At 43.4% G+C, this 25,209-nt stretch overlaps 1 protein-coding gene across 5 annotated transcripts in view; it reads left to right on the top strand.

The window, feature by feature from the left end:
• The window catches only part of TBC1D30 (TBC1 domain family member 30), a 956,754-nt gene that overhangs the window by 907,024 nt on the left and 24,521 nt on the right, over positions 1 to 25,209 (top strand). For all 5 annotated transcript variants that reach the window (XM_069629763.1, XM_069629762.1, XM_069629764.1 and 2 more), the window contains one exon: positions 15,911 to 16,117. In XM_069629763.1, coding sequence (XP_069485864.1) covers positions 15,911 to 16,117 — 207 coding nt within the window. The remainder of the gene's footprint in view (positions 1 to 15,910; positions 16,118 to 25,209) is intronic.

Genomic DNA, 25,209 nt, shown 5'->3' with positions numbered 1-25,209 from the left:
AGCTTTTAAAATTGTCTGTCTGGTGGCTGTATTTAGGTCTTTAATGACCTTATTAAAATTTGAGATGACCGCAGTATCAGACAAGTAGAATCTGGGAATTTGGATGAAATTAGCATTCTTTTTATTTCTTTAGTTTTCTTTTTTTCCCTTCTTAATGTTACTTTGTATATGTTTTTATTCCTCATAATTGAGTACCTGTTTAATATTTGTATATTACATGAATATACTTTTTATTCATTGTATAACCTATAGATTGTTTTGATTGTGAAAAGTCGAATTTCTTTTATTTTGACTAAAACGCAATTAAAATGAGGCTTGTTTCCCTCTTGGCATGGGCAATGCTTGATCTCTATACTTAATGTTAATATTCAATCACTTAACTTTAGTGTTATATTTTTTCAAACTTAGTAATAAGTGATTCAGAGATGATCTTTCATCTCACAATCTGTTACGGCACAAGCGACCATTCATCTAATTTCAGCGTGTTTAGTATTCAGTACAAGAGTTGCATTGCATCTTTCGCACACCGAGTTAAATGAACAATGTTTGCTTTACGCACAAGTGCTTCTTATTGTCTGACAGTCAATGATCAGTTTCACATCGCTTTTGCTCATGCGCAATTGATTCTATCTGGATACAGTTGCCTGTCAGTGTTCGGGCAAGGGATCAGAACTCTCGGTTATACTCACCGGCTTCTGTATTCCTTGCTTTGCATTCTGCAGCACTTCTAAGACTTCTGGCTTCTTTCTGGACCCACACCCTTCCTCGTTGAAGTTATCTTTGGTCCGGCCACACAATTAAGGAGCCCCTCTTGTTCCTTGAGACCCTCGGCTTCACAACACCTTCTAGCCACGGTCTCCGGCACGCTTCTTGCTGTGCAATCTCTGCAATTAGGTTCACATGGGGAAAAGCAGTCTTCCTTCACACCTTGAGCTCCGCAATCTCTGCACTTCAGAGTTTGAGGGAACAAGACCCTCTCAGGGCAGGCAGTTGAAATCTGCTTGATTAAAATCCTGGCGTCCTTCACTTCTCCCACTTATGCCTGGATTGCTAACACTTTGCTGTCTTCTTTCTGCTACTACTACTGCTGCTGCACGCCCTGCAGCCACAGCTCCATCTAATGGTCTGCACCGCAGGGGGCCTTTAAAGCCTTGGTCTTCCTTCAGTATGGGTGATTAGGCTTAATAGGCTGACTACTACAGCAACATTGCTCTTCAGCCCGCTTCCTCATCCTACTACTTCTGGGATTATGGAGCTTGTAGTCCCAATTCACAAAATTAGTTTTTCTTCTTCTGTTTGGCCGAAAGCCATTAGAAGTGTGGTATTGCGGGGAAAGTTAAACAGGTTTCCCAGTCTTCCTGACCTGTTCCCCCCCCCCCCCATCCCTTCATGTGATCCTCCAACATAACGCCCTTCCCCAGGGTCGGGGATCAGGAAGCGTCTGCTCCTCCCTTGGCACGTGAAAAGGGTCCCAGGCCAGGGTTATGGGGGAATCATTGGTGATTCATCACACCAGACACTGAAACATTTTCCAGTGACCTTTCCATAAGATCTTCTGAAATGAGTATGATGTTATAGGCTTCAAGGATTCAAAGGAGGTGTTTGTAATTAATGATTTTTCCTTAAAGCAACACGTATCCTCTTCCTTAGCTTTATCCCTGACATCCTAGGCATTCATCTGTCCTCCTGCAATAGGGACTCTTATAGTTTCCTGGTTTTTAAGTGACAGACTCTCCAACATATCCATACGTTGCAAGAGTTAATTGTCAGTTCCATATTTCATGGCTTCAAACTGTACTGTAGTACTGTATATTATCGTGCATTGTCACCAGAGACTGTAACATAAGCTGCAGAGCAGAAAGCGTTGCCAGTTCCAGGGAATTTTTATTTAGGTATATGATACTCAGAGACCCATCTGTTCTCCTGGGGCTTTTGTCTTCTGGTAGGAATAATGGACAGTATTCTCTCTTACAACCGATTCACAAAAGTTAAGTGTCAACCTGAAAAGTCACCTTAAATCGAGGCAACAGTCCAACGCAATCACATCGAAATTCCATTGCAATAGCAGATCAAGTGAATCTTGAACTGTCACAGTTGAATGCAAAGCTGGCATTTCCGAGGTCGGATAGAATATCTCAGCCAGTACCTCATGTGAATATCCTAAGGGCTGTGAAACGGCCAGCGAGGAACACAAATATCCCTAGTGAGAACTACGTGATACAGAGATACTCAGAATCGCGAGAACTTGACTGCTTGAAAAAGACACGAAAGGACGCTAGCTCTGAGAGTGAGTTTAGTCACTTGCAGAAGCGCGCCAAAACGTGCTGAGCCTGTGAGGAAACCAGCTCTTAAAGCTTAAATTTACAGGCTGAGGCCTCCAGATACCCCCAGTCGGGGACAACATCAAGTTCTACCACTACTGAATCCGAATCTGAAAGTGCAATCTCTCGCAATAGGAAGGAGAAAGTCTCCTATCGTCATCCACAAAAAGCTTGGGAAATGGCAGAGACAGGTGTCACTTCAACTGAAAAAGTGGTGGATAGTCTACGCCCAATTTAATTGTCAGCAACGATTGCAGTGACGCCAAAATTATATGAGCAGTTAAACGATTCCGGCAAAGATCAAAATCCTTTGATCGCATTACTTAATGCAAAAATTATAAAACTCGAAGGTGATTTAGCAGAAATGGCTTCTCGGAATCAAATAATGCACTTATCAATATCCATTTTGAAAGAAGCCCTAAAAAGTAATGCTGAAGATAAATGCTTGTTCGCCGAAGTCACAAACAAGCCCTGAATGTCTTAAACAAGGAACAAGATCGCAAAGCGAGTGCACGCAGACTAACAGGACTGGAGGAACCGGGCTTAGCATCTCAAACACCAATCCAGATTGATCTTACAAATTCTAAACATTTGTCAAGATTGTCTGGTCAAAACTGTGAGCTTCAGTGTCCAAACCCCAAAATAAGCGAAACAAGTGACCCTTGGCAAAAGGTAGTGAGTATCAATCAAGGATCGGCCGACAGCTCCTGTATTAACGAGTCTGCGCAAGCCCTTAGCCAAAGTAGCACACATAGTGCCAAGGCTGCCGACGTGGTTCAAAAGGATACCCATACAATTAAAGAGGTTGGACACGCACCAGACCCATTGCCGCCGATGACCTCAGTCAGTGAGGCAAAGAAGAAATCCCAGAGTGTTACCTCTCCCCCTCCGAAACAAATGCCATGCGCTCAATCTCTAATATCAAAGGACCACGTGCAAGAAAATGAAAAAAAAAATTCTCAGTCGAAGCCTCCACCAAACAAGGACAAATCGAATGAGCAGGACTGGTATGAGATCTTTGAAAAACCAGAGACCTCAAATCGAACAAAAGATAATAAAAAGCCAGATGGACCAGTCGCCAAGCAAGGCAAATGCAAACGTAAAACAAAAAATATGATTGCTCCAAAAAACAAAAACGCAAAAAACTCATCTAATTTCTTCAGAAATATAAAAGCGCTAAATGTGACGATCAACAACGCTGAGATGAGCAAAGAAGTACCCTTAAAGAGCACCTGGAAAGAGCAAAAGAAAAATGGCTCCATCAAATCCGGATATGGACCAAGAGGTCAAATGGCAACGACTGTTCCCATGAACCTGAAGTTGATAGAGTCGAGAAAAGAGCTGTCGATTCCCTTGAACGGAACTCCAAATGATGCAAACATGGCAAGAAGAGTGATAAGAATAATAGACTCGCCTGCTAAAGAAATTGAAGTTGCCGAAATTGATCTTACGGGCTCGAGAACAGAGGAAAAAAGATTCTACACGATGGCAGAAAAACTGAAGCGTAGTCTATCGAAAAAAGATCTTGAGTGTAACAAGTTCTTCACGAACCTAGCCCTTGACTACACATCATTGAATGTAAAGCCGCCAAATGAATACTGTTCACAAGCAAGATTAAGAGCGCAAGGGCCTCACAAGGGAAAACAGACATGTGTCAACAGACTGGGAATGCGGTGCCCAGCGGCAAAGTCGCAAATCAGCGTGTCATGTCTGAAAGTATGAGCTACAGAATTCTGATTGAAAGAATCAAAGTGAAAAAGCACAACCCCCCGTTAAACCGAAGTCTGATACTACAGCTCTTTAAAGTAATTCCAGCACTAAGGGCGGTGCAAAGTGCTGAAATTAAGAGTGGGTTTTATGGACGAATCTGGTCAAGCAAGAGCATTGCTGCACATTGACTCGCTGAAAGTAGTTTAGCAAGTCATGATGTGCGAAAGACTACTAATGGACGAGGGGTTTCAAGTATATGAAGTTGATAACACCTTAACATCTCCCTCTACATCTGTAGCCACTCAGTATGCTAATCATTCGACCAGTAAAATGGTCAATGCAGTAGGAACTAACACCCGGCATATTGAAACCAAGACCAGAACTCTCTAAACAGGGTCGAACCTGAACTAAGTATGGACCGGAAAACAAAAAAGATAGAAATCACTGTTGCAAACCCACTGGCAGTTTCTCTGGCAAACGGAACAGCAAAACAAACGAATACCAACAGTGAAGAAGAAGGAAACTGGTCCTGGCTAGCAAAGGTCATAAACTCTACACATGAGTTAATGCCAAGACAACTGCACTCAAGTTGCCTTCGCAACTTGGAATACTAGAGGATATGTTCACTTAATATCTCGGCCTGGAGAAGAACTCCGATCTTGTGATATAATATGTCTCCAAGAGACTTGGTTGTCCAACTGCCCTTACATATAGAGGGCTTTGAGGTCGCTATGAATCCAGCAGTGTTGCTAAAGAAAGGGCGTCCTATGTCAGGCCAGCTAATCTTCGTAAAGAGAACGAGAGCTTCAGTATAAAAATAAAAAGGAACCACTCTCCTAACTTTCAGTATGCAAAGCTTGAGGCTGTTGGGTTGACAAACCAAAGGACAAAGGAGGTACAAATCTTTAACGTGTACTGGAATCATCTAGACGCCAATCAAGGAAACCTAATGGAAGACCTGTTGGACCTTGTTGACTTGGTATTGGTGGCAATGCAGCTGCTAACATAGTGATATGTGGAGACCTCAATTTGAAAATCATTGATATCAACTCAACCAAAATGAATAAAGTGAAATCCAAAAAGAAAGAACTTAAAATTGTGAAACTGTGGTTAGACGAAATGAACGATTGCTCAATAAATATGATGAATGGGAACATAAGAGGGGACATCCCACCAGTAGAGACTTGGGAGAGGGGACCCCAAAAGTCACTACTTGATTACTTTTTCCTTTCGGAGTTAATGTCAACTGAGATCACCAACCTAAAAGTCATAAAAACACCTCAAAGTGACCATAATTTAGTGAGGATCACTTGGAGCCAACCGAAGACTCAACCTAAACAAGTTTGGACCCAAGATCTGGTGCTCGAGCCAAGTAGGAATCGCTTGCGAATGAACAACCAAGACATAATGTCCTTAGTAGATCTAATTAGACCCCAGTCAGGCGTAGGTATGGACCACGTGACCGAATACAAGGAATTTATGGAAATTTACAGAGTCGAGGGAGCGACCCTGGGAAAATCACAATTAAGGAAACATAAATTCAACTAACAAGTTGCCCAAAAGGAAAGAGAACTACGTAAAATCTGTAGGAGAATAAGAAAAGATAATCAAGGAAATCAAAATCAACGAATTAAGTTCCAAAAGAACACATATAAAAATTGGTTAAAATCACACAGAATAACAATGGAGCAAAATGATGCTTAAGCAATGCTTAAGACCCTAGCATTAAGGAACTCGAGAGGATTTTGGTCCTTGATTAATGAATTTGAATAACCCGTCGGGGTCTTTGATGAAGAACATGGTTAATGAAACCCAGTGGGTCGAACATTATGGTCAACTTTTTGAGAAGAAACTACCAGTTAATAGCCCCCAAATCCCAATATTACAATCATGGGATGTAACTTTTGAATTTGAAGATATTAAGAAATGAATTGAAAATTGCAGTTCATCGCGGGCAGCAGGGCCTGATGGCCTGTCGAACTATATGATAAAAATAACATCGAAGAATGGTCGGAGTTCTGTCGCATCTTGTTCCAAAACATTACGCAGAAAGCAAGAATACCCACCACGTGGAAGGAAGGGATCATAGTCCCAATATTTAAAAAAGGGTGCCGAAAGGAGCCAACAAATTGCAGGCCGATCGCCTTACCCTATGTGGTGGGAAAAATATTTGCAAGACTGCTTTTAAAGCAACTATCCGACAGGATAAAATCAGAAAAGGCCATGGACGAAAGACAAACAGGCTTTGTAAAAAGTGTTGGATGCAGCTTGAATTTGTTTTTGCTTAACATCTTAAAGATAGATGCCATCAGTATAGGTCGAAAAATATATTTGGCATTCGTCGACCTAGCCCACGCCTTTGATGGCGTGGATCGCGATACACTATGGGCAAAACTACTAAAAAGGGGCTGTCCAATAAGCTTAATCTCGGCTATAAAAGAACTGCACTCACAGACAAAGGTGAGGATCCGCCTGGATAACGTTGGTCATCTTTCTGTGGCCATTCCAATGGCCTGCGGCGTAAAACAAGGGTGCCCCTTTGGCGCAACGCTGTTCAACTTTTATATCTACGAAGTAGGAGTCGCGATAGATGCAGTGAGATCCATACCACCAAAATTGAATGGCAGGCATCTAAGCTGGATACTATATGCGGACAATATAGTTTTATTGGACTTGACCCCAATAGGGCTGCAACGCAAACTAAATGCCCTCAAAACCTATATTGATGAAATAGGACTAGAAATTAACTCGGCAAAAACAGAGATTCTGGTCCTAGAGAACCTGATAGGCAGGTCAACCAACAAGAAGAAATTTCAATGGACCTTGGGAGGTCAACAACTAAGGCAAGTTGATTCCTGCAAATACCTGGGAACATATATCAACGCGAGCATAAGAGACGAACCAATGGTAACCAAAACATTAAGCAAATGTAAACAACTGACTGCACAGGCAACTTTAATACAAAGAAGATACGGAAAATGTTTGTATAAGCCTGTTATAAACTTCTATAAAAGTAAATTAATTCCAGCACTAACTTTTGGGGCAGAATGCATGTTCGGTTGTTCCAGCACTAAGGGCGGTGCAAAGTGCTGAAATTAAAAGAGTGGAATTTATGGACGTATCTGGTCAAGCAAGAGCATTGCTGCACATCGACTCGCTGAAAGTAGTTTAGCAAGTCATGATGTTCGAAAGACTACTAATGGACGAGGGGTTTCAAGTATATGAAGTTGATAATCTGGTCTCGTGAAGGAATGTTTTGGAAACAAATTATTCAAATTCCACAAAGTTGTCCCACTGCTTGTGTTTTATATGAAGCAAGCATGTCAACTCTGAATGCTAGAATAACATGGAACATGCTAACACTGTTTGGCAAAATGCTGGGAAAGTCAATACCTCAATTCGACATATTAACTGAACATGGTCCCAAGGGATCAATTGCCACTTCAAATATGGAGACAAAAATGCAGAGAAATGCTGCGCCACATAAGAAGCAACGAAGAGACGTTGGTAGCCAACCCGAATCTGGTTAAAAGGAAAGTGCTCGAATTAGACTGGATTGAGACTTCCGAGAAGAGAAGATCTCACAAATGTATGGGAGATTCTCCACCTGAAGCAAAAAGATTTAATGAGATACCACAACATATGGAAGTGTTCCCGTGCAAGTTCTTGAGGAGAAGATACCTGAAATTCAGGCTCAACCTCTACGAGACCAGAGAAATTCAAAATTATAGAAGGGGTTTGTTAGCAAGTGACTCCAAATGCTGGTTCTGCGGCAAAGAAGAAGAAACCTTGAAACATCTGGTTTTGCTATGCCCTGATCTTAAAACACAAAGAACCATATATTTGGCTCAAGAACTGAGTATAGGGACGACATATACTGCTGACGAATGGTGGTCAAGAATGCACTGTAGCACAAACAAGAAACTGTCGATCACACTTACGTTATTCCTGAAACATCTCGAGATCAGACTGTCTGAAGTTCAATAACGAATAACTTTTATGAAATAAGTAACTTAACTGTGACATTAGCCATGTCACCAAAAGCTAGTGTGGTATCAAGAGTTGCAAGTATCTAAATAGTGTGTTAAATGTAGCACTTATTATAATGTACAATGCTGTAGCTATAGGCGATAGTTTGCTTTTGATAAGTATATTTGTTTTTTTCTTCTTTTTCAAAAGTTTGTAATAAACTAAATGAAAAAAATAAAATAAAGTCACCTTATTTCTAGTCTCCTTATTTTCAGTCACTTTCTCCGGATTAGATTCTGGCGGCGATACTCTAACAGAAAGCAAGGAGGGTTGTTCATGATTGCGCTTTTATCTTCTTTGGATGTTTGACCCCCTCACCGTCTCCAGAGCACTGGTTCTCTCTAGACTGGACTACTGCAACAGCCTCTTTCTAAATCTCCCTGCTTCTACTCTCCACCCTCTGCAGATCATCCAGAACAGGACTGCAAGACTTGTCCTTGGCCTCAAGCCCGGGGATCGTATCTCTCCAGGACTGCAATCTCTGCACTGGCTCCCAGTGGCTGCAAGGATTAAGTTCAAAACCCTCTACATTGTCCACAAGGCCTTCTGGGGAATGGGACCTCAATACCTTCAACTTTCTTTTCCTAAATATCGTCCTTCTCGAGCTCTTCTCTCATCCGCCTCCAACTCCCTCAGTGTCAGTCGCTTCTCCAAGCAACAAGTTGGTGGTAGATCTTTCTTCGGCTGGGGCCTCCCTCTGGAACAGCCTCCCTGCCCCCTGAAACTTGAGGAGAACCATCTCCAGCTCCGGAAGCACCTCAAAACCTTCCTCTTTACTTGTGGTTTCTCTCCTCCTCTCCCCTTCTGAACTCCTGGCTGTAACTGAAACTGGACGGGTTACCTGGCCACCCTCTGATCTCAGGCCCAGGTCCCCTCCTCCACCAGTTGCACGCCTGCACTGCCTCCCTGGCAACCCCTGCACTTAGGGACTGTTTTCTGTATCCCTACAGTCCCCTTCCAGCACTTGACACTGATGTCTGCACTTTTTACTTATTGCTTTTATTTATTCAAATTTTTTTTTTTACTGTCGATCCCATGTACTGCACTGTCCTCTCCCCCCTTGCACTTTTCCCTTGCCCCTTCCCCTGTACTTGCGTGATCTTAATGACACCTGGCTTAGTAAGATCGTTGTCTGTCTTCCCTCTGTTCCCCCTCCCTTACCTCGTCGCGCCTTGAAACACTTGTGTATAGATACGTTATAAATGCCATATCATATAATTGTTTGTAAGAAACATCAGTTGGTTTGAATAAGAAGACGAATATGTGCAGCAGGGGCTTAAAGATTTTGGAACAGAAGAGCAAACGGTTGCGAGAAACACCAGAGGCACCAGGGGTTTCTGAAAGGATAATGCTTTTGATCACCATGTTGAGTCTACCTTCAGGGGCGCAGAGTACGCGGGTGCTCCGGGGGCCAGGCACCCGCCGCCAGAATGAAGTCGGGGCTGAGACCCTTGGGCACCCCCAAGAGGGGTGCACAGATGTAGAGGTACACCCAACCCAAAACGATTTTTAGAAACTAAGGCAGAGATGCAAAGCAAGAGGTTGCATCTGTGCCTCCATTTCTAAAAATCGTTTTGGGTTGGTGTATTCGTACATCTGTGCACCCCTCTTTTTGAAGAGGGGTGCACAGATGTAGAGGTACGCCCAACCCAAAACGATTTTTATAAATTGAGGGACAGAGGCTCTTGCTTTGCATCTGTCCCTCAATTTATGAAAATCGTTTTGGGTTGGGTGTACCTCTACATCTGTGCTCCCCTCTTGCATTGCATCTGCAGAGGGAGGGTTCAGGGAGGCGGCAAATGAGACTGTTTGCATGTCTCTGAGTGTGTACCTGGTGAGGGTGAATGCTATGCTATGGGCGGGAACGGAGGCATTGAGGGAGGGAACTCCCCTGAATTCTAAGGAAGGAAACAGCATGGGAGAGGGGGGTGAGTGTGGGGTTAGGTGGGATCACCTTCTTGGGGGTATTTTGTGGGGTAGAGGGGACAGTAAAATGTGATAATTCGACATTTTGAAGACCACACAAATCGGCCGAAATAAATCTGGCTTTTTTGTATTTGTTCTTCAAAATGCAGAATTATCACATAGAACCCAGTATGGACCTTGCCATACTGTTATCCTTGTTCAGTGTAATAGCATTCAATGGGACAGTACTTGCAGGGCTGCTGTAACTCTAATGGTGCGGAGCTATTAGGCTACTCTAGAGATCTCAGCAGGGCTGTGTAATCTATATGAGCCAGCACTTTCTGCTGAAGCTGCCATATTTGAAATGGGGCAATGCTGGTACTCTTGATGGGGTAGTACTGCTGTTTCCCAACAGGGCTTCTATAATTGTTGAATCTTCTCAACGGTAATACTACGCTTTTGTTGAGGCAATGCTAGTTCATCTTAGTGGGGCTGGTATACTTTTGATGTGACAACATCAGCACTTTTCAGTTGAGCTGCTACACTCTTACAAGGCTTAGCACTTCTCAGCTGATTTATTTATTTTTATTGGTTAATTATAATGCGCGTAATACCCAGCGGTTTCTAAGCGTGGACCGAGGGATGGAACCTGTGTTGCGCGAACCGAGGGATCGAACCTGTGTTGCTCCATGTCATCTTGCTTCCAAGGTGAGCACGTTGCCCCTGAGCTATCCTCCTGAAGATCTGAAGTACATTTAATGATACAGAACCAGAACTATTGAGCAAGTCTAACATCTTCATCATCAGAATAACTCAACACTTACTCAGAATGTAGCAGCACTATTCAATAACCCAAAGTGCTTAAGCATAGTTAATGTGAAAATACTACACTTCTCACCGTTGGGACAGTACTGCCACTTCTCACAGAGGCTTCTACACCTTTTATGGGTAAGCACTGATTCAGCCTACTGGACAGCTTCACTTTTAATGGCACTTCTCAATAGGGCTGCTATACTTCAGTAGGAAATGACCAACACTACCCCGCAGGGAATTGCATACTCTTGATGCCACCGAAGCAGCGCTTCCACCCACCACAGCTGCTTTATTTTTAATGCCACAGTATGTGTACTTCTCAGCCATTCTGCATTACATTTAAACAGACCGAATTGTCATTTCTCAGCAGGACTGCAACACTATACCATTGTGTTCTGTATGTTGAGTGCTTGTTCACCACCAATGTGGATTCATGGCACTCGCCCAGTGTCTAAATAGTAGATCTGGCTACATTCAATTTGCAACAGGCATGTCCTGAGCTACCTGCGGTCCATGAGCTGCCACCCAGGATGTTGGAAGCCGTCATGGGGCAAGGGATAGAAGGCTTGTGCCTGTAAGATATCAGAATATATAATTGGCTTCCCAGGTGGGAGACTGACTCCATTAATATACATGGGGTCACTGAGATGACCAAGAGTGAAACTGTACATTCAGTTGTGAGATTACCAGCAACAGGTGATGCTATGCTCCCAAGGAGTGAGGTGCCCACTCAATATATCACACTGTTTAAAGGTGTGAGACCCATCCTGAATGCTTGCTCAAAGAGCCTCGTCCAGAATTTCACACTGAAGAAGTGAGCATGTGATCCGGGGTCTGCAGTCCACACACACGCAGGGGATTCCCATGCACCCACTTGCAAGATTTGCACCAAATTAGTGAGATTGTGCTCCAAGGTAGGAGGCACACGCACAGTTTTTGCTCTGAGGTTTGACACACAGGATGGGCTAGAATTTCGTTCTCCCATCCTACCTTTGTTGCTCTGCCTTTTGAGGGCTACTACAACCAGCAGGTACAAGTACAAAATAATGTAGTATAAAGTTAGTGTAGAGTCGACTCACCATTAAAAGACTCACGACTGGCCAGTGAGTAGCACTGTGGCAACAACTGCTGCAACTGCACACTTTAGCCGCCTTGCTTCATGCTCACCAAGCTTTGGAGTTTGTCAATTATGTCGCAAGCCCAGACGGGTCACAGCTAATGCGGTCCTTTCTGCAACAAGCTCCTTTGCTGTTTGGCTTCTCGCGCTGCACCAACTGCATGCTTTAGCCACCAAGATTCACATTTGCCACGCTTCACGGTCACCGCTCCTTAGTGTAGAAATTATGTAGCAAGCCCAGACGTGACACAGCTAATGCAGTCCTCTCTGCAACAAGCTCCTTTGCTGTTTGGCTTCTCGCGCTGCACCAACTGCATGCTTTAGCCACCAAGATTCACATTTGCCACGCTTCACGGTCACCGCTCCTCAGTGTAGAAATTATGTAGCAAGCCCAGACGTGACACAGCTAATGCAGTCCTCTCTGCAACAAGCTCCTTTGCTGTTTGACTTCTCACGCTGCACCAACTGCATGCTTTAGTTAATGCACTTTTTTTCCCCAGTGGTTTTCCATTGGTGGTGGTTCACCTTTTTTTAAGAAGAAAAAAAACAAAACTTTGCCTTCTTTTGCCATGCATCCTGCTGAAAGGAGCCGGGGAATGCATTGGACTGGAAGCAGTAAGCTGTTTTTTTTTTTTTTTTTTTTTTTTTTTTTTACAGGACTGGAGACTGCGTCCAGCATGTCTTTTCCCTCTTGGAAAGCTCTTGCCTTTTGCAATTCCTATGCCGGAATGCAACTTGGGTTGCTGAGCAGTCTTTATTCGTGACAAAAATGGGAGCAGTACCAACGGCTACCATATATTGCTGTGGTTGGACTGATGATGTGTTTATATGAGGGAGTCTGTAGTGGGTGCATCCTCAAGTGCTTCCCAGTACACAGGCCCCCTCCTTTGATCCTGAGACCTTGTAGCCCACCAGGAGCAACAACTGCCTGCCGTACCCGTGTTCAAGTACCTCTTGAACAGGAACAATTGAGCTGTTTTGCTTGAGGTACTAGCATAATTGGGTTACTAGCTCTCTAACTTTCTGGGTCCCATTAACGTTTTCCTGACTTCAATGTTTTTCAACTTTCCATTTGTGACAACAGGGATCTCTATTGAAGTTCCTCTGTCAATGCAGTTCTTTTCTTGTTGTGTAGACCATATAGCTACCATGGCAGGAGTGCTTTTTGAGCGGCCCAATGTAGCCCAAGGGTGATTCTATAACTTTGAAAGTGTGCTGTGGAGTAGGCTGGTGGCAACTGAGATTTAGTTTTGCATACACCATACCAGCAGGCTTTTGTACTGCAAGAGTAGCCCACTGCACTTATATTGGCAGCACTAATATATTTTACAAGCACTGCTGCAGACCATTTTGGTTTTGGCCATTCCTTTAACGGTGCGCACCACAAGGGAGAGTCAACGTTTCTTTTTTGCTGATATAAGCTCATCTGTTTGCCGGTTTTTAGGGTAAGGCTAAGTATCTGGCTTCTAAAACCCTTGTGTGCCTGCCTGGAGTCTGATTGGTGGGTTGACATAGGCCCCTGGGTGACTGTAATATCTGTGAGAGGCCCTGTGCAGTCCTCAGATCTGTTTCTGAAGTTTTCACAGACTGCTGCTGAGGATCCTGGTTTGGCCATAATAGCTGGACCCTGGCTCCTTTTGTCCTTGCATCCTGATCATTCCTTTCAGGTGGAATATCACCCAGGGTTCTTCCTTCGCTTTCATGCAGCCTTCCTTGTTTGCTGGAGTGGTAGTTCCTTTGTGGGACACCTTCCTTACATGCATTATAAACTCCCTGGCAAATGATTCTGGCCCTAGTGCCTAAAGATCAACAGTCTGCCTGGCCTGGCCTGGGAGTAGAGTGGCTTGCTGTGGCTCCACCTCGGCTCCGTTTTTGGGACATTCTGGGTTGCCTTCTACCTCTTCTTCCATCATTGTGCTGTGTCCTACTGGCTGGCTAATTACTTCTGCTATTTTGAGTTGACCCGTGACCCTGGCCCGGTTCTGCTGTGCTCCTATTGCTGACTTTTTGCTGCTGAGCCACTTGTATCATGGGTTGTCTCGCCTGGTGTCTTCATTTTTGGTCCTTCTTCTGGGTCATTTGTGGGTTAGAGTCCCTCTACTCTGAGCCTTCAACCAATGCCAATGGGACCTACACACAAACCTGCCTGTGCACCTGCCATTCGTATGTCAAATTATCTGCAACCAGATGCAAGTAGTTGTATCGGGTTCTAGGATCCTGATCTGATAGTTGATTCCACTGTGGGGGGGGGGTGCCCTTTTGTCCAATTGTAGTGAGGTATTTTAGGCGTCAGCCCCCCGTGCCCTCCTCCTGTTCTTTGCCGTTGATTTCTTTTGTCTGGAGTACGCTTTTTGCTCCCTAGACTGCTGTTTCTCGAACCATGGTCTGGAACTCTTCACAGGGATCCCCTTTGGTGCCCCCTGTGGCTGGCTGCCCCTCCTGTTGCACCTGTGGGTTAATAGAAGGCCATACCCTACTTTTCCCCATGACTGCAGAAGATTGAAAATGTCTTCCAAGGTGATTTACTAGTGTTCTTAGTTGTAGTGAAACATTTCCCTTGCCTCCCATTGGGCAATTGAGTGTCAGAACAAAAACTGTAATTTTAGATGGTACCAGTGATTTATCATAGATTTTAATATAATACAATCTCTGCAGTTCACATTGTACTATAGAAAGTAATAGTGTTACAATACAACTAGTGGTTACTTTGAGTCTTAGTTTTTAATGGTGAACTGGACCGATGTATACCCATAACTTCAGCTTGACTAGTTAATTTCACTGCCTGTTTATTTTCATGTTCGTATTAGTTTCTGCCCTCATTTCTAGGACTCCCATTGGCCTGCTTAAAGTCCTTATCCAACATTGTTTTGAACTTAATGCAGTACTACATGTGCATATATCTTTAAAGTACATTGTGTGGTGTATTCTATTGTGTATGGGGCAATTCTTTTTTGGTATCAGCTTGTCACCTTCCAAGAGTGCAGCATAAATGCTTTGTTACTCTTTGAGAGAGTTTTGGTGTAACCTGATGGACATCCTATTCATTTTCACATTACTAAACAGATCTCTAAAAGTTCACTTCAGTACTGGAGCACTTAGAACCCTTCAAATCCACTGTTAATTCTCTTAAGGAGCTGAAGACGGAGAATAGGTGCCCATTGTCCTGCCAGATCCACTTTTGTTTACACATTCTGCTGTTTGCAAAGCTGAAACCTCTGGGGAGTGACGGGGAGAAAAGTATTCCATATTGTATTGCTTCCCTATGGATTTGCCTCCTGAAATACTCTGATAAGTGCAGGAAATGTACATGCTGAGCGCAAGCACATCCACAGCTCTTCGCTGATGGTGACCCTCCCTTAGTTAACACAGGTCTCCTGGCTAGCCAGAAGCGCATCTCTTCGAGGCGGCAGATGGTGTTGGAGCAGTGACTGCACTTCAAACCAGGCCTTTAATTAACCCTCTGTTCTGGAGAAGATTAACTTGCACCATGAATTGGCAGCAACGTGTTTGGATATCGCCAGTACGAGGGTGCCCAATTGCAGCACATTCCTTAGTGAAATAGACAAACGCCGCCGTTAGGTTGATCACAACGATATGTTTACGCAAACATTGAAATTTGGCTCTTTCAGAATGTTCTAATTCTTTTATTCAAAGCACTTTCTAAATCTGCCCAGGGAGTTTCTTGCAGGGTATTATATGAAGGAAGGAATAAATCAATGTTAAGGGAGGTAGAAATGCCTATATCTGGTGCTTGACAATTCTGCTTACCTGTACAGGAATGGGTTCTGCAACAAGGTTATAGCAACACTAGGTGAACACCATATCCTGTACCCCAGCAAAGGACAACCGGGAGCCAGTTTGCTTGTTGAAATTGGTCTGAGGATTAGGCTGGAACGAGAGATGTTGCTAAAGTGGTGGTGTTTTCTGTATGACATTGTTCTTTGGGAATTAGCTTTACTTTCATTTGTGTCCTTGTGTTGCCAGATTAATTAATTTACTATATTTGTGATTACAGAAAACAAAGAAGCTCAAAGCTTAGGCTCCAGTAACATTGCTGAACTAAGCCCAGGTGCAATCGATTCTTGTCGGAGTGAATACCAGTCTGCTTTCAATAGCATGATGATGGAACGTATGACCACTGACATTAACGCATTAAAGCAGCAATATTCCAGAATTAAGAAAAGACAACTTCAGCAGGTTCACCAGGTGTATATCCGGGCAGGTAAATAGAATTGCTGTTTGCAAACTGGTTTTTTCTTGAATTGAAAGGTGAAGAGCAGATCATGTATAGTAGATTTACATTTTCACCTGAATGGAATAGGAAAGCATCGGATGTGATTGGATTACACCAGGGCATATACCTAACAGATGTTTACTGTATGTCTGCTGTTGCTTTCACACCAGAAGAATGTTTTTGGGTAATCACGTGTAATCTTTAGCATGTTTAACCCTGCATAAACCTTTGGTAACACGTTCACCTAGCTAGTATATAAAACATTATTTATTGTTTTGCCACCATTCTTGGTTTGTACAACCATAAATCAGCACTTCTACTTAAGGTGCAATAAAAAGAGAGACACATAACATAGACAATTGAAGTGCAGCTAATTGATGTTTATGAATGCTCAAGTGATATCCCTTTGACAATGATAAATTATCTCTATAATCCTGATCCGAAATTGCAAACCATTGAACAAATATGGCACCCTTTCATTAGTGAATATTTCTAAATGGGTCAATGTGGCTAAGGTCCAGGGAGCCCTCCCATCTTTCACTGTGCTTGCCTTTCTGTTTTTTCCAAAATACTAGTGCATCTTGCACTCTCCCTCCTTGTTGGTAACCCAGCTCATGCATCAGTCCAGACTGCAGAACTGCTCCATTGTAAAGCTGGAGCTTTGGACTTCAGAACACCGACTATATAAATATCCCTTGATGATCTTTTTGATAAAAATAGCAACGTTTTTCCTTTTTTTTATACTTCATGCTCTTCTTTTTAATTTCAGACAGGTTTTTAGGTATGTTAACTGATGAATGAAGGGATTGATTGTTGCTACTAGAGTTCAGCCTAACATACATTCAGGTTTAGTGCCCATGCATGCTCCTTCACTTTTGCCTTCAGGCAGTTGAGTGCTTCTGATAGTTGGTTTTAACATCCCTAAAACGGCCAGCATGGTGAAGACCTGGTCCTCCAAAAAGGATAAATGCTCTTTACTTCCAGCAGGTTGTTGTGACAAAATCGATATGTATGTGTAACTTCTGCCACCAAGAGGAATTCTGTCTTGGAATGTGCAGTGAAGTTTTGCAAGTGCTTGTTTTTTCCTGGAGTTTGGATAGCAAAGGGTGGACCTATGATTGTATAGTGTAATCTATCTGCAGAATCCACTGAAGAGGCGTTGTATTTTTTTCTTTATAGTTCAAAGAACTTTTCACAATTATTTAATTATCACAACAATTGAAAAAAATACCATATTCACATACAATGCAATCACAATGAAATGTGGCCCCCTATGGACCTTCCTCTTTGCTTCTACTTTCTCCGTTCCTCTCCCCTGCTGAACTGCTGATTGAAATTGAAACTGCACTGGTCACCTGGGTACCCTCTGATCTCGGGCCCAGGTCCCCTCCCTGCCAGTTGCATTCCTGCACTAGTTGACCCCCCCACCCCCTGGCAACCCTTGCACCTTGGGTCTTTGTATCCACACAGTCCCCGTCCAGCACTTGGCACCTGATGTCTGCACTTACCCTTGCACTTCCCACCAGCTGGCCTTGCCTTTACTATTTGTATTTATTTGTTTTATTTATTTTACTGTGTGATCCCATATGCTGCACTGCCCCGTCCCCTTTTCCCCCCCTCACACTTTTCCCCTCCCCCTCTCCTTGAATGCCCTTGGGCGATCTCAATGTCACCTGGCCCAGTAAGATCGTTGTCTGTCTTCCCTTTGTTCCCCCTCGCCTCGTCGCACCTTGAAGCACTTGTGTATAGGCACGTTATGAGTGCCATATCATATCGTAAGTTTTACACTAAAATATCAGACCACAAAAGTTCAAACTCGAGGATAGCTCGGGGGCAATGCGCTCGCCTTGAAAGCAAAAGAACACGGAGCAACACAGGTTTGATCCCGGGTCCGCGCTTGGAAACCTCTGGGTATTAAGCGCATTATAAATAACCCAATATATATTACAGGGCCTGCGGTAGCGGCCTTGTAGTTATGGTTAAGTTGCTCAACCCATAGGAAGAGCACTTTTTGGGCAGTTTATACCTTTGCCCCGCCTGCCCCCGGACAAATCCTTACCAAACTTTGCAGAATATGTGTATGGCCCAGTCAGATTGATTCTGTGAAGTTTAGTGCAGTTTCGTCAAGGGAGGGGCAAAATTACTGGGCAGGACCCAAAAGTTCTGGTTTTTTCATAGACTAAATGGAAAAAAGATTTGCTCACAACTACAGCCAAAACCGCTGGACGGATTTTCACCAGATTTGCAGCAGGAGCGGTGTCTTGGTCCCGAAAGCGTGCTTTTGTAAATGCGGTGTAAATCCGTCTAGTAGTTTATTTTCTTAAACCAGCCCAAAAGTAGGTAAAAGATGTGTGTTATCTGGGTTCGGTTCGTGTACTCACTTCCCTATATGGTACGCGGACGGGCATCAGATTGGCCTAGAGGGCGATGTAAAGTCTGTTGACATTGGACACGCCCACTAATCGGATGGTGAGAAGCGTAATGGTGGATTCGCGGACAGCCGCCGGTGTCCACGAACATTGCGGTAAAAACATCTAAACACAACATTGCACTTGTCAAACTTATCAAACAATCTCTGGGGAGTTGAGGGGTGATGAGGATGGGATGGGATATGGCCGTAAGAAGCCAAAAAACTGGTGTTTTTCATCCCAGAAGTCCGCAAACAGTCCAGATATTTGGGTACAGTACTGAGATGTTCGCGAAATCTTCAGAGGTTCGGCGACATCTATGCCTACAGGGTTGGTGAAAAGCAGTTTTTTGATGGCTTATAACGTTGGCGCCACTCAATGAAACTGCATGAAATTATGGAATATTATTCTAGACCTGATTCAGAATGGTTTCGGAAAGTGTGAAACTGTTTTGTCAAGAGGGAGCAAAATTAAAGGGGGGCCTCCCAAAATATTGTAAAGGTTTATAAATGTGGTGTTATTTGGCAAATCTACACAAAGGTTTGCAAAAAGATTTTAGATCTAGATATAAATGTATGTGTAAAGTTTTGTGTGATTTTTGTCAAGAGGGGGCTGATTTAGGGGGGTCTCAACGTTTTTAGATGGCTTATAACTTTGTTGCCGTTTGACAAATGTGGACAAAGGTTTTCAGAAAAATTATAGACCCAACCTCCCAACCTTGAATGTTAGTGTAAAGTCTGAGTGGATTTTGTTAGGTTGGGGGGGCTAAGTATGACTATTGTATGTACATACATTTTGACACGTTTGAAAAAATAAAACATGGGCGGATTTGCAACAAACTCGTGTAAGGAGCATTGGAGGAAAGGGGACTACGGACTAAGATCCCAGAAGTCACTACGTTGAGTAACCTTTTCTTTTTGCACACAAATCCGACATAGTCTTACAATATACAGTTCCTTCAATTTGATGGCAGGAATGCTTAGCTCAACCATCATTGTGTTTTTTTTATTTTTGTTGAATGGACTTAAAGTTTTGAAGAGAGGGAAATCTTACAGATGGAGAAAAATATTGTTCGACAGACTACGAGTTTGCCCTTACTTTGGGGTCCCAGCTGAGATAGTGCTGAAACTACACACTTGCTTTCACATACATGAGTGTTGTGTTGGTGTTGAAGAGCTTGTTCACAGGGCCCACATCTATAAAGGGCATTGTCATAATGGCAAAAGCTGAAAAGGTGGGCACCACCTATTTTTCAAGAAGTCAATCGTAAGCCTTCCAAAAATGATAGTTTCTTAATTGTTGAGGTGCAGACCGCATAAACGCCCAGAGGCACCTGGGTTCATAATAAATCTACATGCAGAAAGCAGAGTGTGACGCACCCTACTAGACGGTCTCTCTCTGTCATGTACCTCTATAGAGGTTACTTATGGCTTATTGACAGGGCTTTAAGTGGGCCGGGGCCTGCCGGGGCCGAGCCCCGGCAGTCTCCAAAAAGTGAGGCTGAGCCGGGGCCCTGCCGGGGCCCCCCAGCCCCACCATGCCATGGCAGGACGCATTATCCCGCCGCGGCCGCAGCCGCAACGAGAGATGCGCCCGCCAGTTAAACGTCAGGCAAGCTGACAGAAGTGCCAGCCAGCCACAGCGTCGCTGTGACTGGCTGGCAAATCCGTCAGTCTCTGTAACTTTCTCTGATGACCCCTCATCTGAGGGGCCATCAGAGGAAGCTACAGTCCCTTAGTTCCCCTCGCCAGGTCACTGACACTCAGCGAACCCGCGGGCTCCATGATCTAATATGTAGATTAAATCACGGAGCCCGCGGGTTCGCAGAGAGTGAAAGACGCCTCGGGGTCAGTGCTCTGAGCAGAGATCACTGAGCCCGAGGCGCCTTTCTCCTTTGGCAAGGCTTTATAAAAGATGCCTTCAACTGTGTACGTTTAAGCCATCTTTTATACACGTAGAAATATTTCTATGTTTATAACAGATGGCTTGAATCGTACACAATTCAAAGCAACTTTTATAAAGCTTTGTCGACGGACAAAGCCACCTTGGGTTTTGTCCGTCCTCAACGCTTTATAAAAGATGCCTACGTTTCAAGACGTCTTTTATAAACATAGACATATGTTACAAATGTCTATGTTCATAAAAGGCAGCTTGAATAGTACACAAACCATAGTAAGGTAAGCACACAAGTGTGCGTAACTTACTATGGTGTGTGCACTTTCAAGCCACCTTTTATAAACATAGAAATATGTAACATTGCTATGAATATAAAAGAAGGCTTGAAAAATACACAAACCATAGTAGTACGCAAACAAATATATAAATGCTCAAATACATTTATATATTTGTTTGCGCACCTTACTATGATTTGCGCACTTTTAGGCCACGCCCACAATGGAGGCCACGCCTCCAAACGAGGGCCCCCCCCCTCAATTTCTTACCCCACTTAAAGCACTGCTTATTGTCAAAAGTTTTTATATGTTTAAGCAACATGCAAAATAAAAGTAAATCCAACTTTCTTTCTTTCTTGGTATGAAAGTAGTTATATCTTAAATTTGAAGTTGAAATATAGTCCAACTGCTTCTTAAGTTTACTATTGCCTGGAAAATAGCAAACAACCCAACTAGGTTGATGAAGTAATGAGAGCTTTAATTTATTGCCAGTGCATTTCGGAGAACATTATCTCCTTCGTCAGGGCTTTGCAATCAACATTTGTATTTCCATGATAGGTATATTTTAACATCAAAACATAAATCGCACATATATATTTTCATTACATAAATGTTAATTTTATTTTACATACCACAATCCAAATTGCCGATGCAAAAATAATTCAAAGTAGGAAAAAAAGAAAAAGAAACAAGAAATAAATCAACGTTACCAACCTTACTTATTATGCTTACAAACGTTGCTGTTCAAAGTGTATGTACATTTAAATACCTTAATTTTGTATGCCACTCATGATGAGTCCATTGAACTATACGAAGTTCAAAACGAAAGTTCCTAAAGTGAAATATGCCTCTAGTTAGAAATCGTTGCACCAAACTCACTTAAGTCTGAATTCTAAATGCAAAAACTGTAGCACTTAATTGAACGTTGTCGTGCCTGTCGTGCACGCTATGCAGTGGAAGTAATCAAGTTTAGGTCTTCCCCCTTTTTGAGGAATATACAAATGTGGCGTTACAGATGTGACAATAATAATGCCCTTTTAAGTGCATCTAAAGATACTGAGCCCCTCACGTTACGGAGCCTCCAGCTTACCTTCCTTCACTCTCGAGTGCACGCGTCACTCTAACAGCTGATTTTATTAGTTACCATGGTTGCAGTTGGAGACGCCTAAGTCAGACCCTCCCATGGGTGTGTCATCACTCAGCCGTCTCGCGTCCCAGCTCCGCTCAGGCAGCGGGACCCGGGACGTGCCGAGCAACATGGTGTAATATCTTGATGTGTTTCCTGAATTGCATCCTGTTAAGCGTGAACTCCTGCACACACGCTGCCTCGGTTATGTGCGTCTACCTGTGAATATGTGAAAGTGACTAGTCACAGCGCTGTCGTAGCACTGCGCCGCGCAGTCAACTTGTGATGGTAATCGCGCACGTTGACTAAGCATTCGGATCCCTACAATATTATTTAAGGAGATTGCACTACGGTGCACGGTGGAGATATATGTCTCTTAGTCCAAATGTATAGTGCTTATCAGGATGCTTATCGAGCAATAAGCTCTAAAGGCGTATTTACACATGTGGTGTAGGTTCCGATCTTAGTTATACTTAAAGAATGTCATAATGGCAGCCAGTTATCTGTTCGTTTGTGTATTAATGTCAGTCATTTTCATAATGTCTGTTGTGAAATGAAATGTCTAAACTGTATTTTATTTAGTCTAAAGTTATTATCTGTTAACGTCTGATTTGGTTGACCTGCTGCAGGTTTAAGAGCCTCTTCTGCAAGTTTCCACTTCTATAGCGTCCTTCTTGGCCTCTACCATGCCTCACATTTTAGAAATACTTCGTTTCTCACACACGCATTTCCAGTGTTATAACTCAACCAAATGTGACCACACTCATTGAATGTGTGGTTTATTCCACACAGACTGCCAGTGTTACAACCTAAATGAACTTAAGCACATTTTAGCATAGGAAGAAGGTTGGGCTTGCTGAAAATGTGTAATATGGGGCCACTTTGAACATTATTTCCAGAGCCACTTTTGGTTCCCAGTTCACCCCTGTATGAGATTTCCTTTTGTGGTTCTCGCTGCCTACCTCTCTCCCCCCTATATGACCCTTTCCCAGTGCTGTGACATAAGAAATAGAGGGGTCCTGAGCAACTCAAAAATGCAATATCTGGTGCAGTGCCTAAGAAACGTCTGGCAAGCTTAAAAAGGGCTTAACCGACTACGTCAACTTGTCGCATCCATTGTGAAAGTGACTACAATCTATTTCAAAAGCTGTCCTTAATAAAATATAATTAATTGGCAGTCAAAACATATTCAACTATAAAAACGAAATCAAACCAAGAGATCAATGCAGATTCCAATCCTTCAGATCTCCTCCTCAACCCCTAGGCCATCACGTTGCCCTCTGCGCCAACTGACTTTCCAGATGCCGCCCACCCCTCTCCTCCGCTTCACCCCGTAGAGCTGTACTGTACCCCTCATTTGTGCCCCTATCTATCATAGCCCCGCTGTACATGTGTTCTATTGTTACCTCTGAAAAGCGCTAAGTTCTGTATCTGTATTGTTGCATCCCTCTGTAAAGTTCTCTGTTGCTTCTCGAAGCAAGGTCTGTGCTTAATAATAAGAAAATAGTTAATTCTCATAAATTCGTTTTATTAAATCATTCTAATGGCAAGACATCATAATGTATGTTGTAAAAATCTAAGTGCATTCCGTATATTTTACCTTCAGATTATTACAAAATAAATAACCTAATTCCGAATGTATGATGTCTGCTTTCTCTACCTTTGTCCCCCCTTTACGTGGTCCAACTCTCCTAGAATCTTGAGTCGCCCCCTGTCTGATCTTGCTCTCTTCTATCCCATCTTCTTCTGGTCCTTTGTCAATCTCCCAATATACACGATTCAGAGTATGGAAGGTCATGTGAGGCTCTCCCCTAGATTGCTTTCCACTGTGAACAGAAACCATAGTTATTAGTTGGACTTCGAGTACATCCAATATACCGCTCTTCTTCCTGCATTGGTAGAGGCGCCTGTGTTCACCAGCTGATGTAATGCCTCTTCCAGGAAACGAACACACCTGGCTACTTTCAGTGCGTCATATTTGCAAAACGGCACAAGTGTAATGTTTGAACAGATTACAACAGTAATCAAAGTCGGCATGACTTGACTGTAAATGCAATGTCGTGAATGCTGTCGACTTGCACTTTTAAGAAGGGGATAGTGCTAGTTAAATATTCTGCTTCTCCATATTCATTAATAATTAAAAAGAATAAATATATCTGCCCACATGCAGGACCACAGAAGACTTTAATATAAGAAAAAAAAGATTAAGGAAAAAGAGCCTCAACCTGTTTTTATTTTATGTCCGTTGATTTCCAGTAAAGCACCAATGCCCAATAGTGGTTTTACAGTTTCTGAAAAAGTGAAACAGTCATGTATGTTGAAAATTTAAATTGATTATTTCATAAACAGGCAGCCAAGCTGCTGAAGCACCCCACCATGGGCCACCATGAGCCACAGTGACAACAGTTCATGTTCAGCTTTGCAGAGCCACAATCCTTATTTTTTTTCTTTTTTTTTTACTTGGACTATCCAGATTTTGATCCTTCGTTTATTGGCCTGTAGCCTTTCAAACTGTTTATTTCTGTGAAACTGTCCTTTGTATCTGCTTTTCTACTCTTAGGTTTTCCCTCATGCCTCTCAGCCACGTGGTGCCGTGGTGGGTCTACTTGTGTTGATGTATACCGTTCACCAGTGTGGCGGAAAATGAGAGGAGGCGGCTTGCAGTGTAATCAGCTTGGGCAGCCCGTCCTTCACATGATCTCAATGTCACCGGTCCCAGTAGGATCTGTTCCCCCTCCCTTGCCTTGTCGTGCCTTGAAACACTTGTGTACAGATGCGTTATAAATGATATGATATATGATATGGCATTTGTAACTCGCATATACACAAGTGTTTCAAGGCGCGACGAGGCAGGGGGGGGGGGGAACAAAGGGAGAACAGTCAACGATCCTACTAGGCCAGGTGTCATTCAGATCCCACAAGTGCAAGGGTAGGGGGACTGGGAAAAGTGCAAGGGGAAGGGGAGAGGGGAAGTGCAGTACATGGTTAGTAGAATACAAGATAAGTAATAGGGCCAGCTGGTGGCAAGTGCAAGGAGAGTGCAGTACATGGTTAGTAGAATACAAGATAAATAATAGGGCCAGCTGGTGGCAAGTGCAAGGTAAGTGCAGGCAAGTGCTGGGAAGGGGGGGCTGTAGGGATACAGAGACAGTCCCGCAGTGCAGGGGATGCGATGCCAGGGAGGCAGTGCAAGTGGAGAGTGGCTGGGCCCAGGACCGAGGTCGGTGAGAGTGGCCCAGTTGCAGATTCAGTGCAATTTCAGTGTAGAATTTAACAGGGGAGAGGGACAGAGAAGGCAGAGGCAAAGAGGAAGGTTTTGAGGTGCTGCCGGAACCGGAGATGGTTCTCCTCAAGTTTCAGGGAGGCAGGAAGGCT

Source organism: Ambystoma mexicanum, chromosome 12 (genome assembly GCF_040938575.1).
Source record: "Ambystoma mexicanum isolate Mex_15411 chromosome 12, UKY_AmexF1_1, whole genome shotgun sequence".
Lineage (NCBI taxonomy): Eukaryota > Metazoa > Chordata > Amphibia > Caudata > Ambystomatidae > Ambystoma > Ambystoma mexicanum.
Note: the sequence above shows the minus strand (reverse complement) of the source record. Positions and strands in the feature narration are given on the sequence as shown.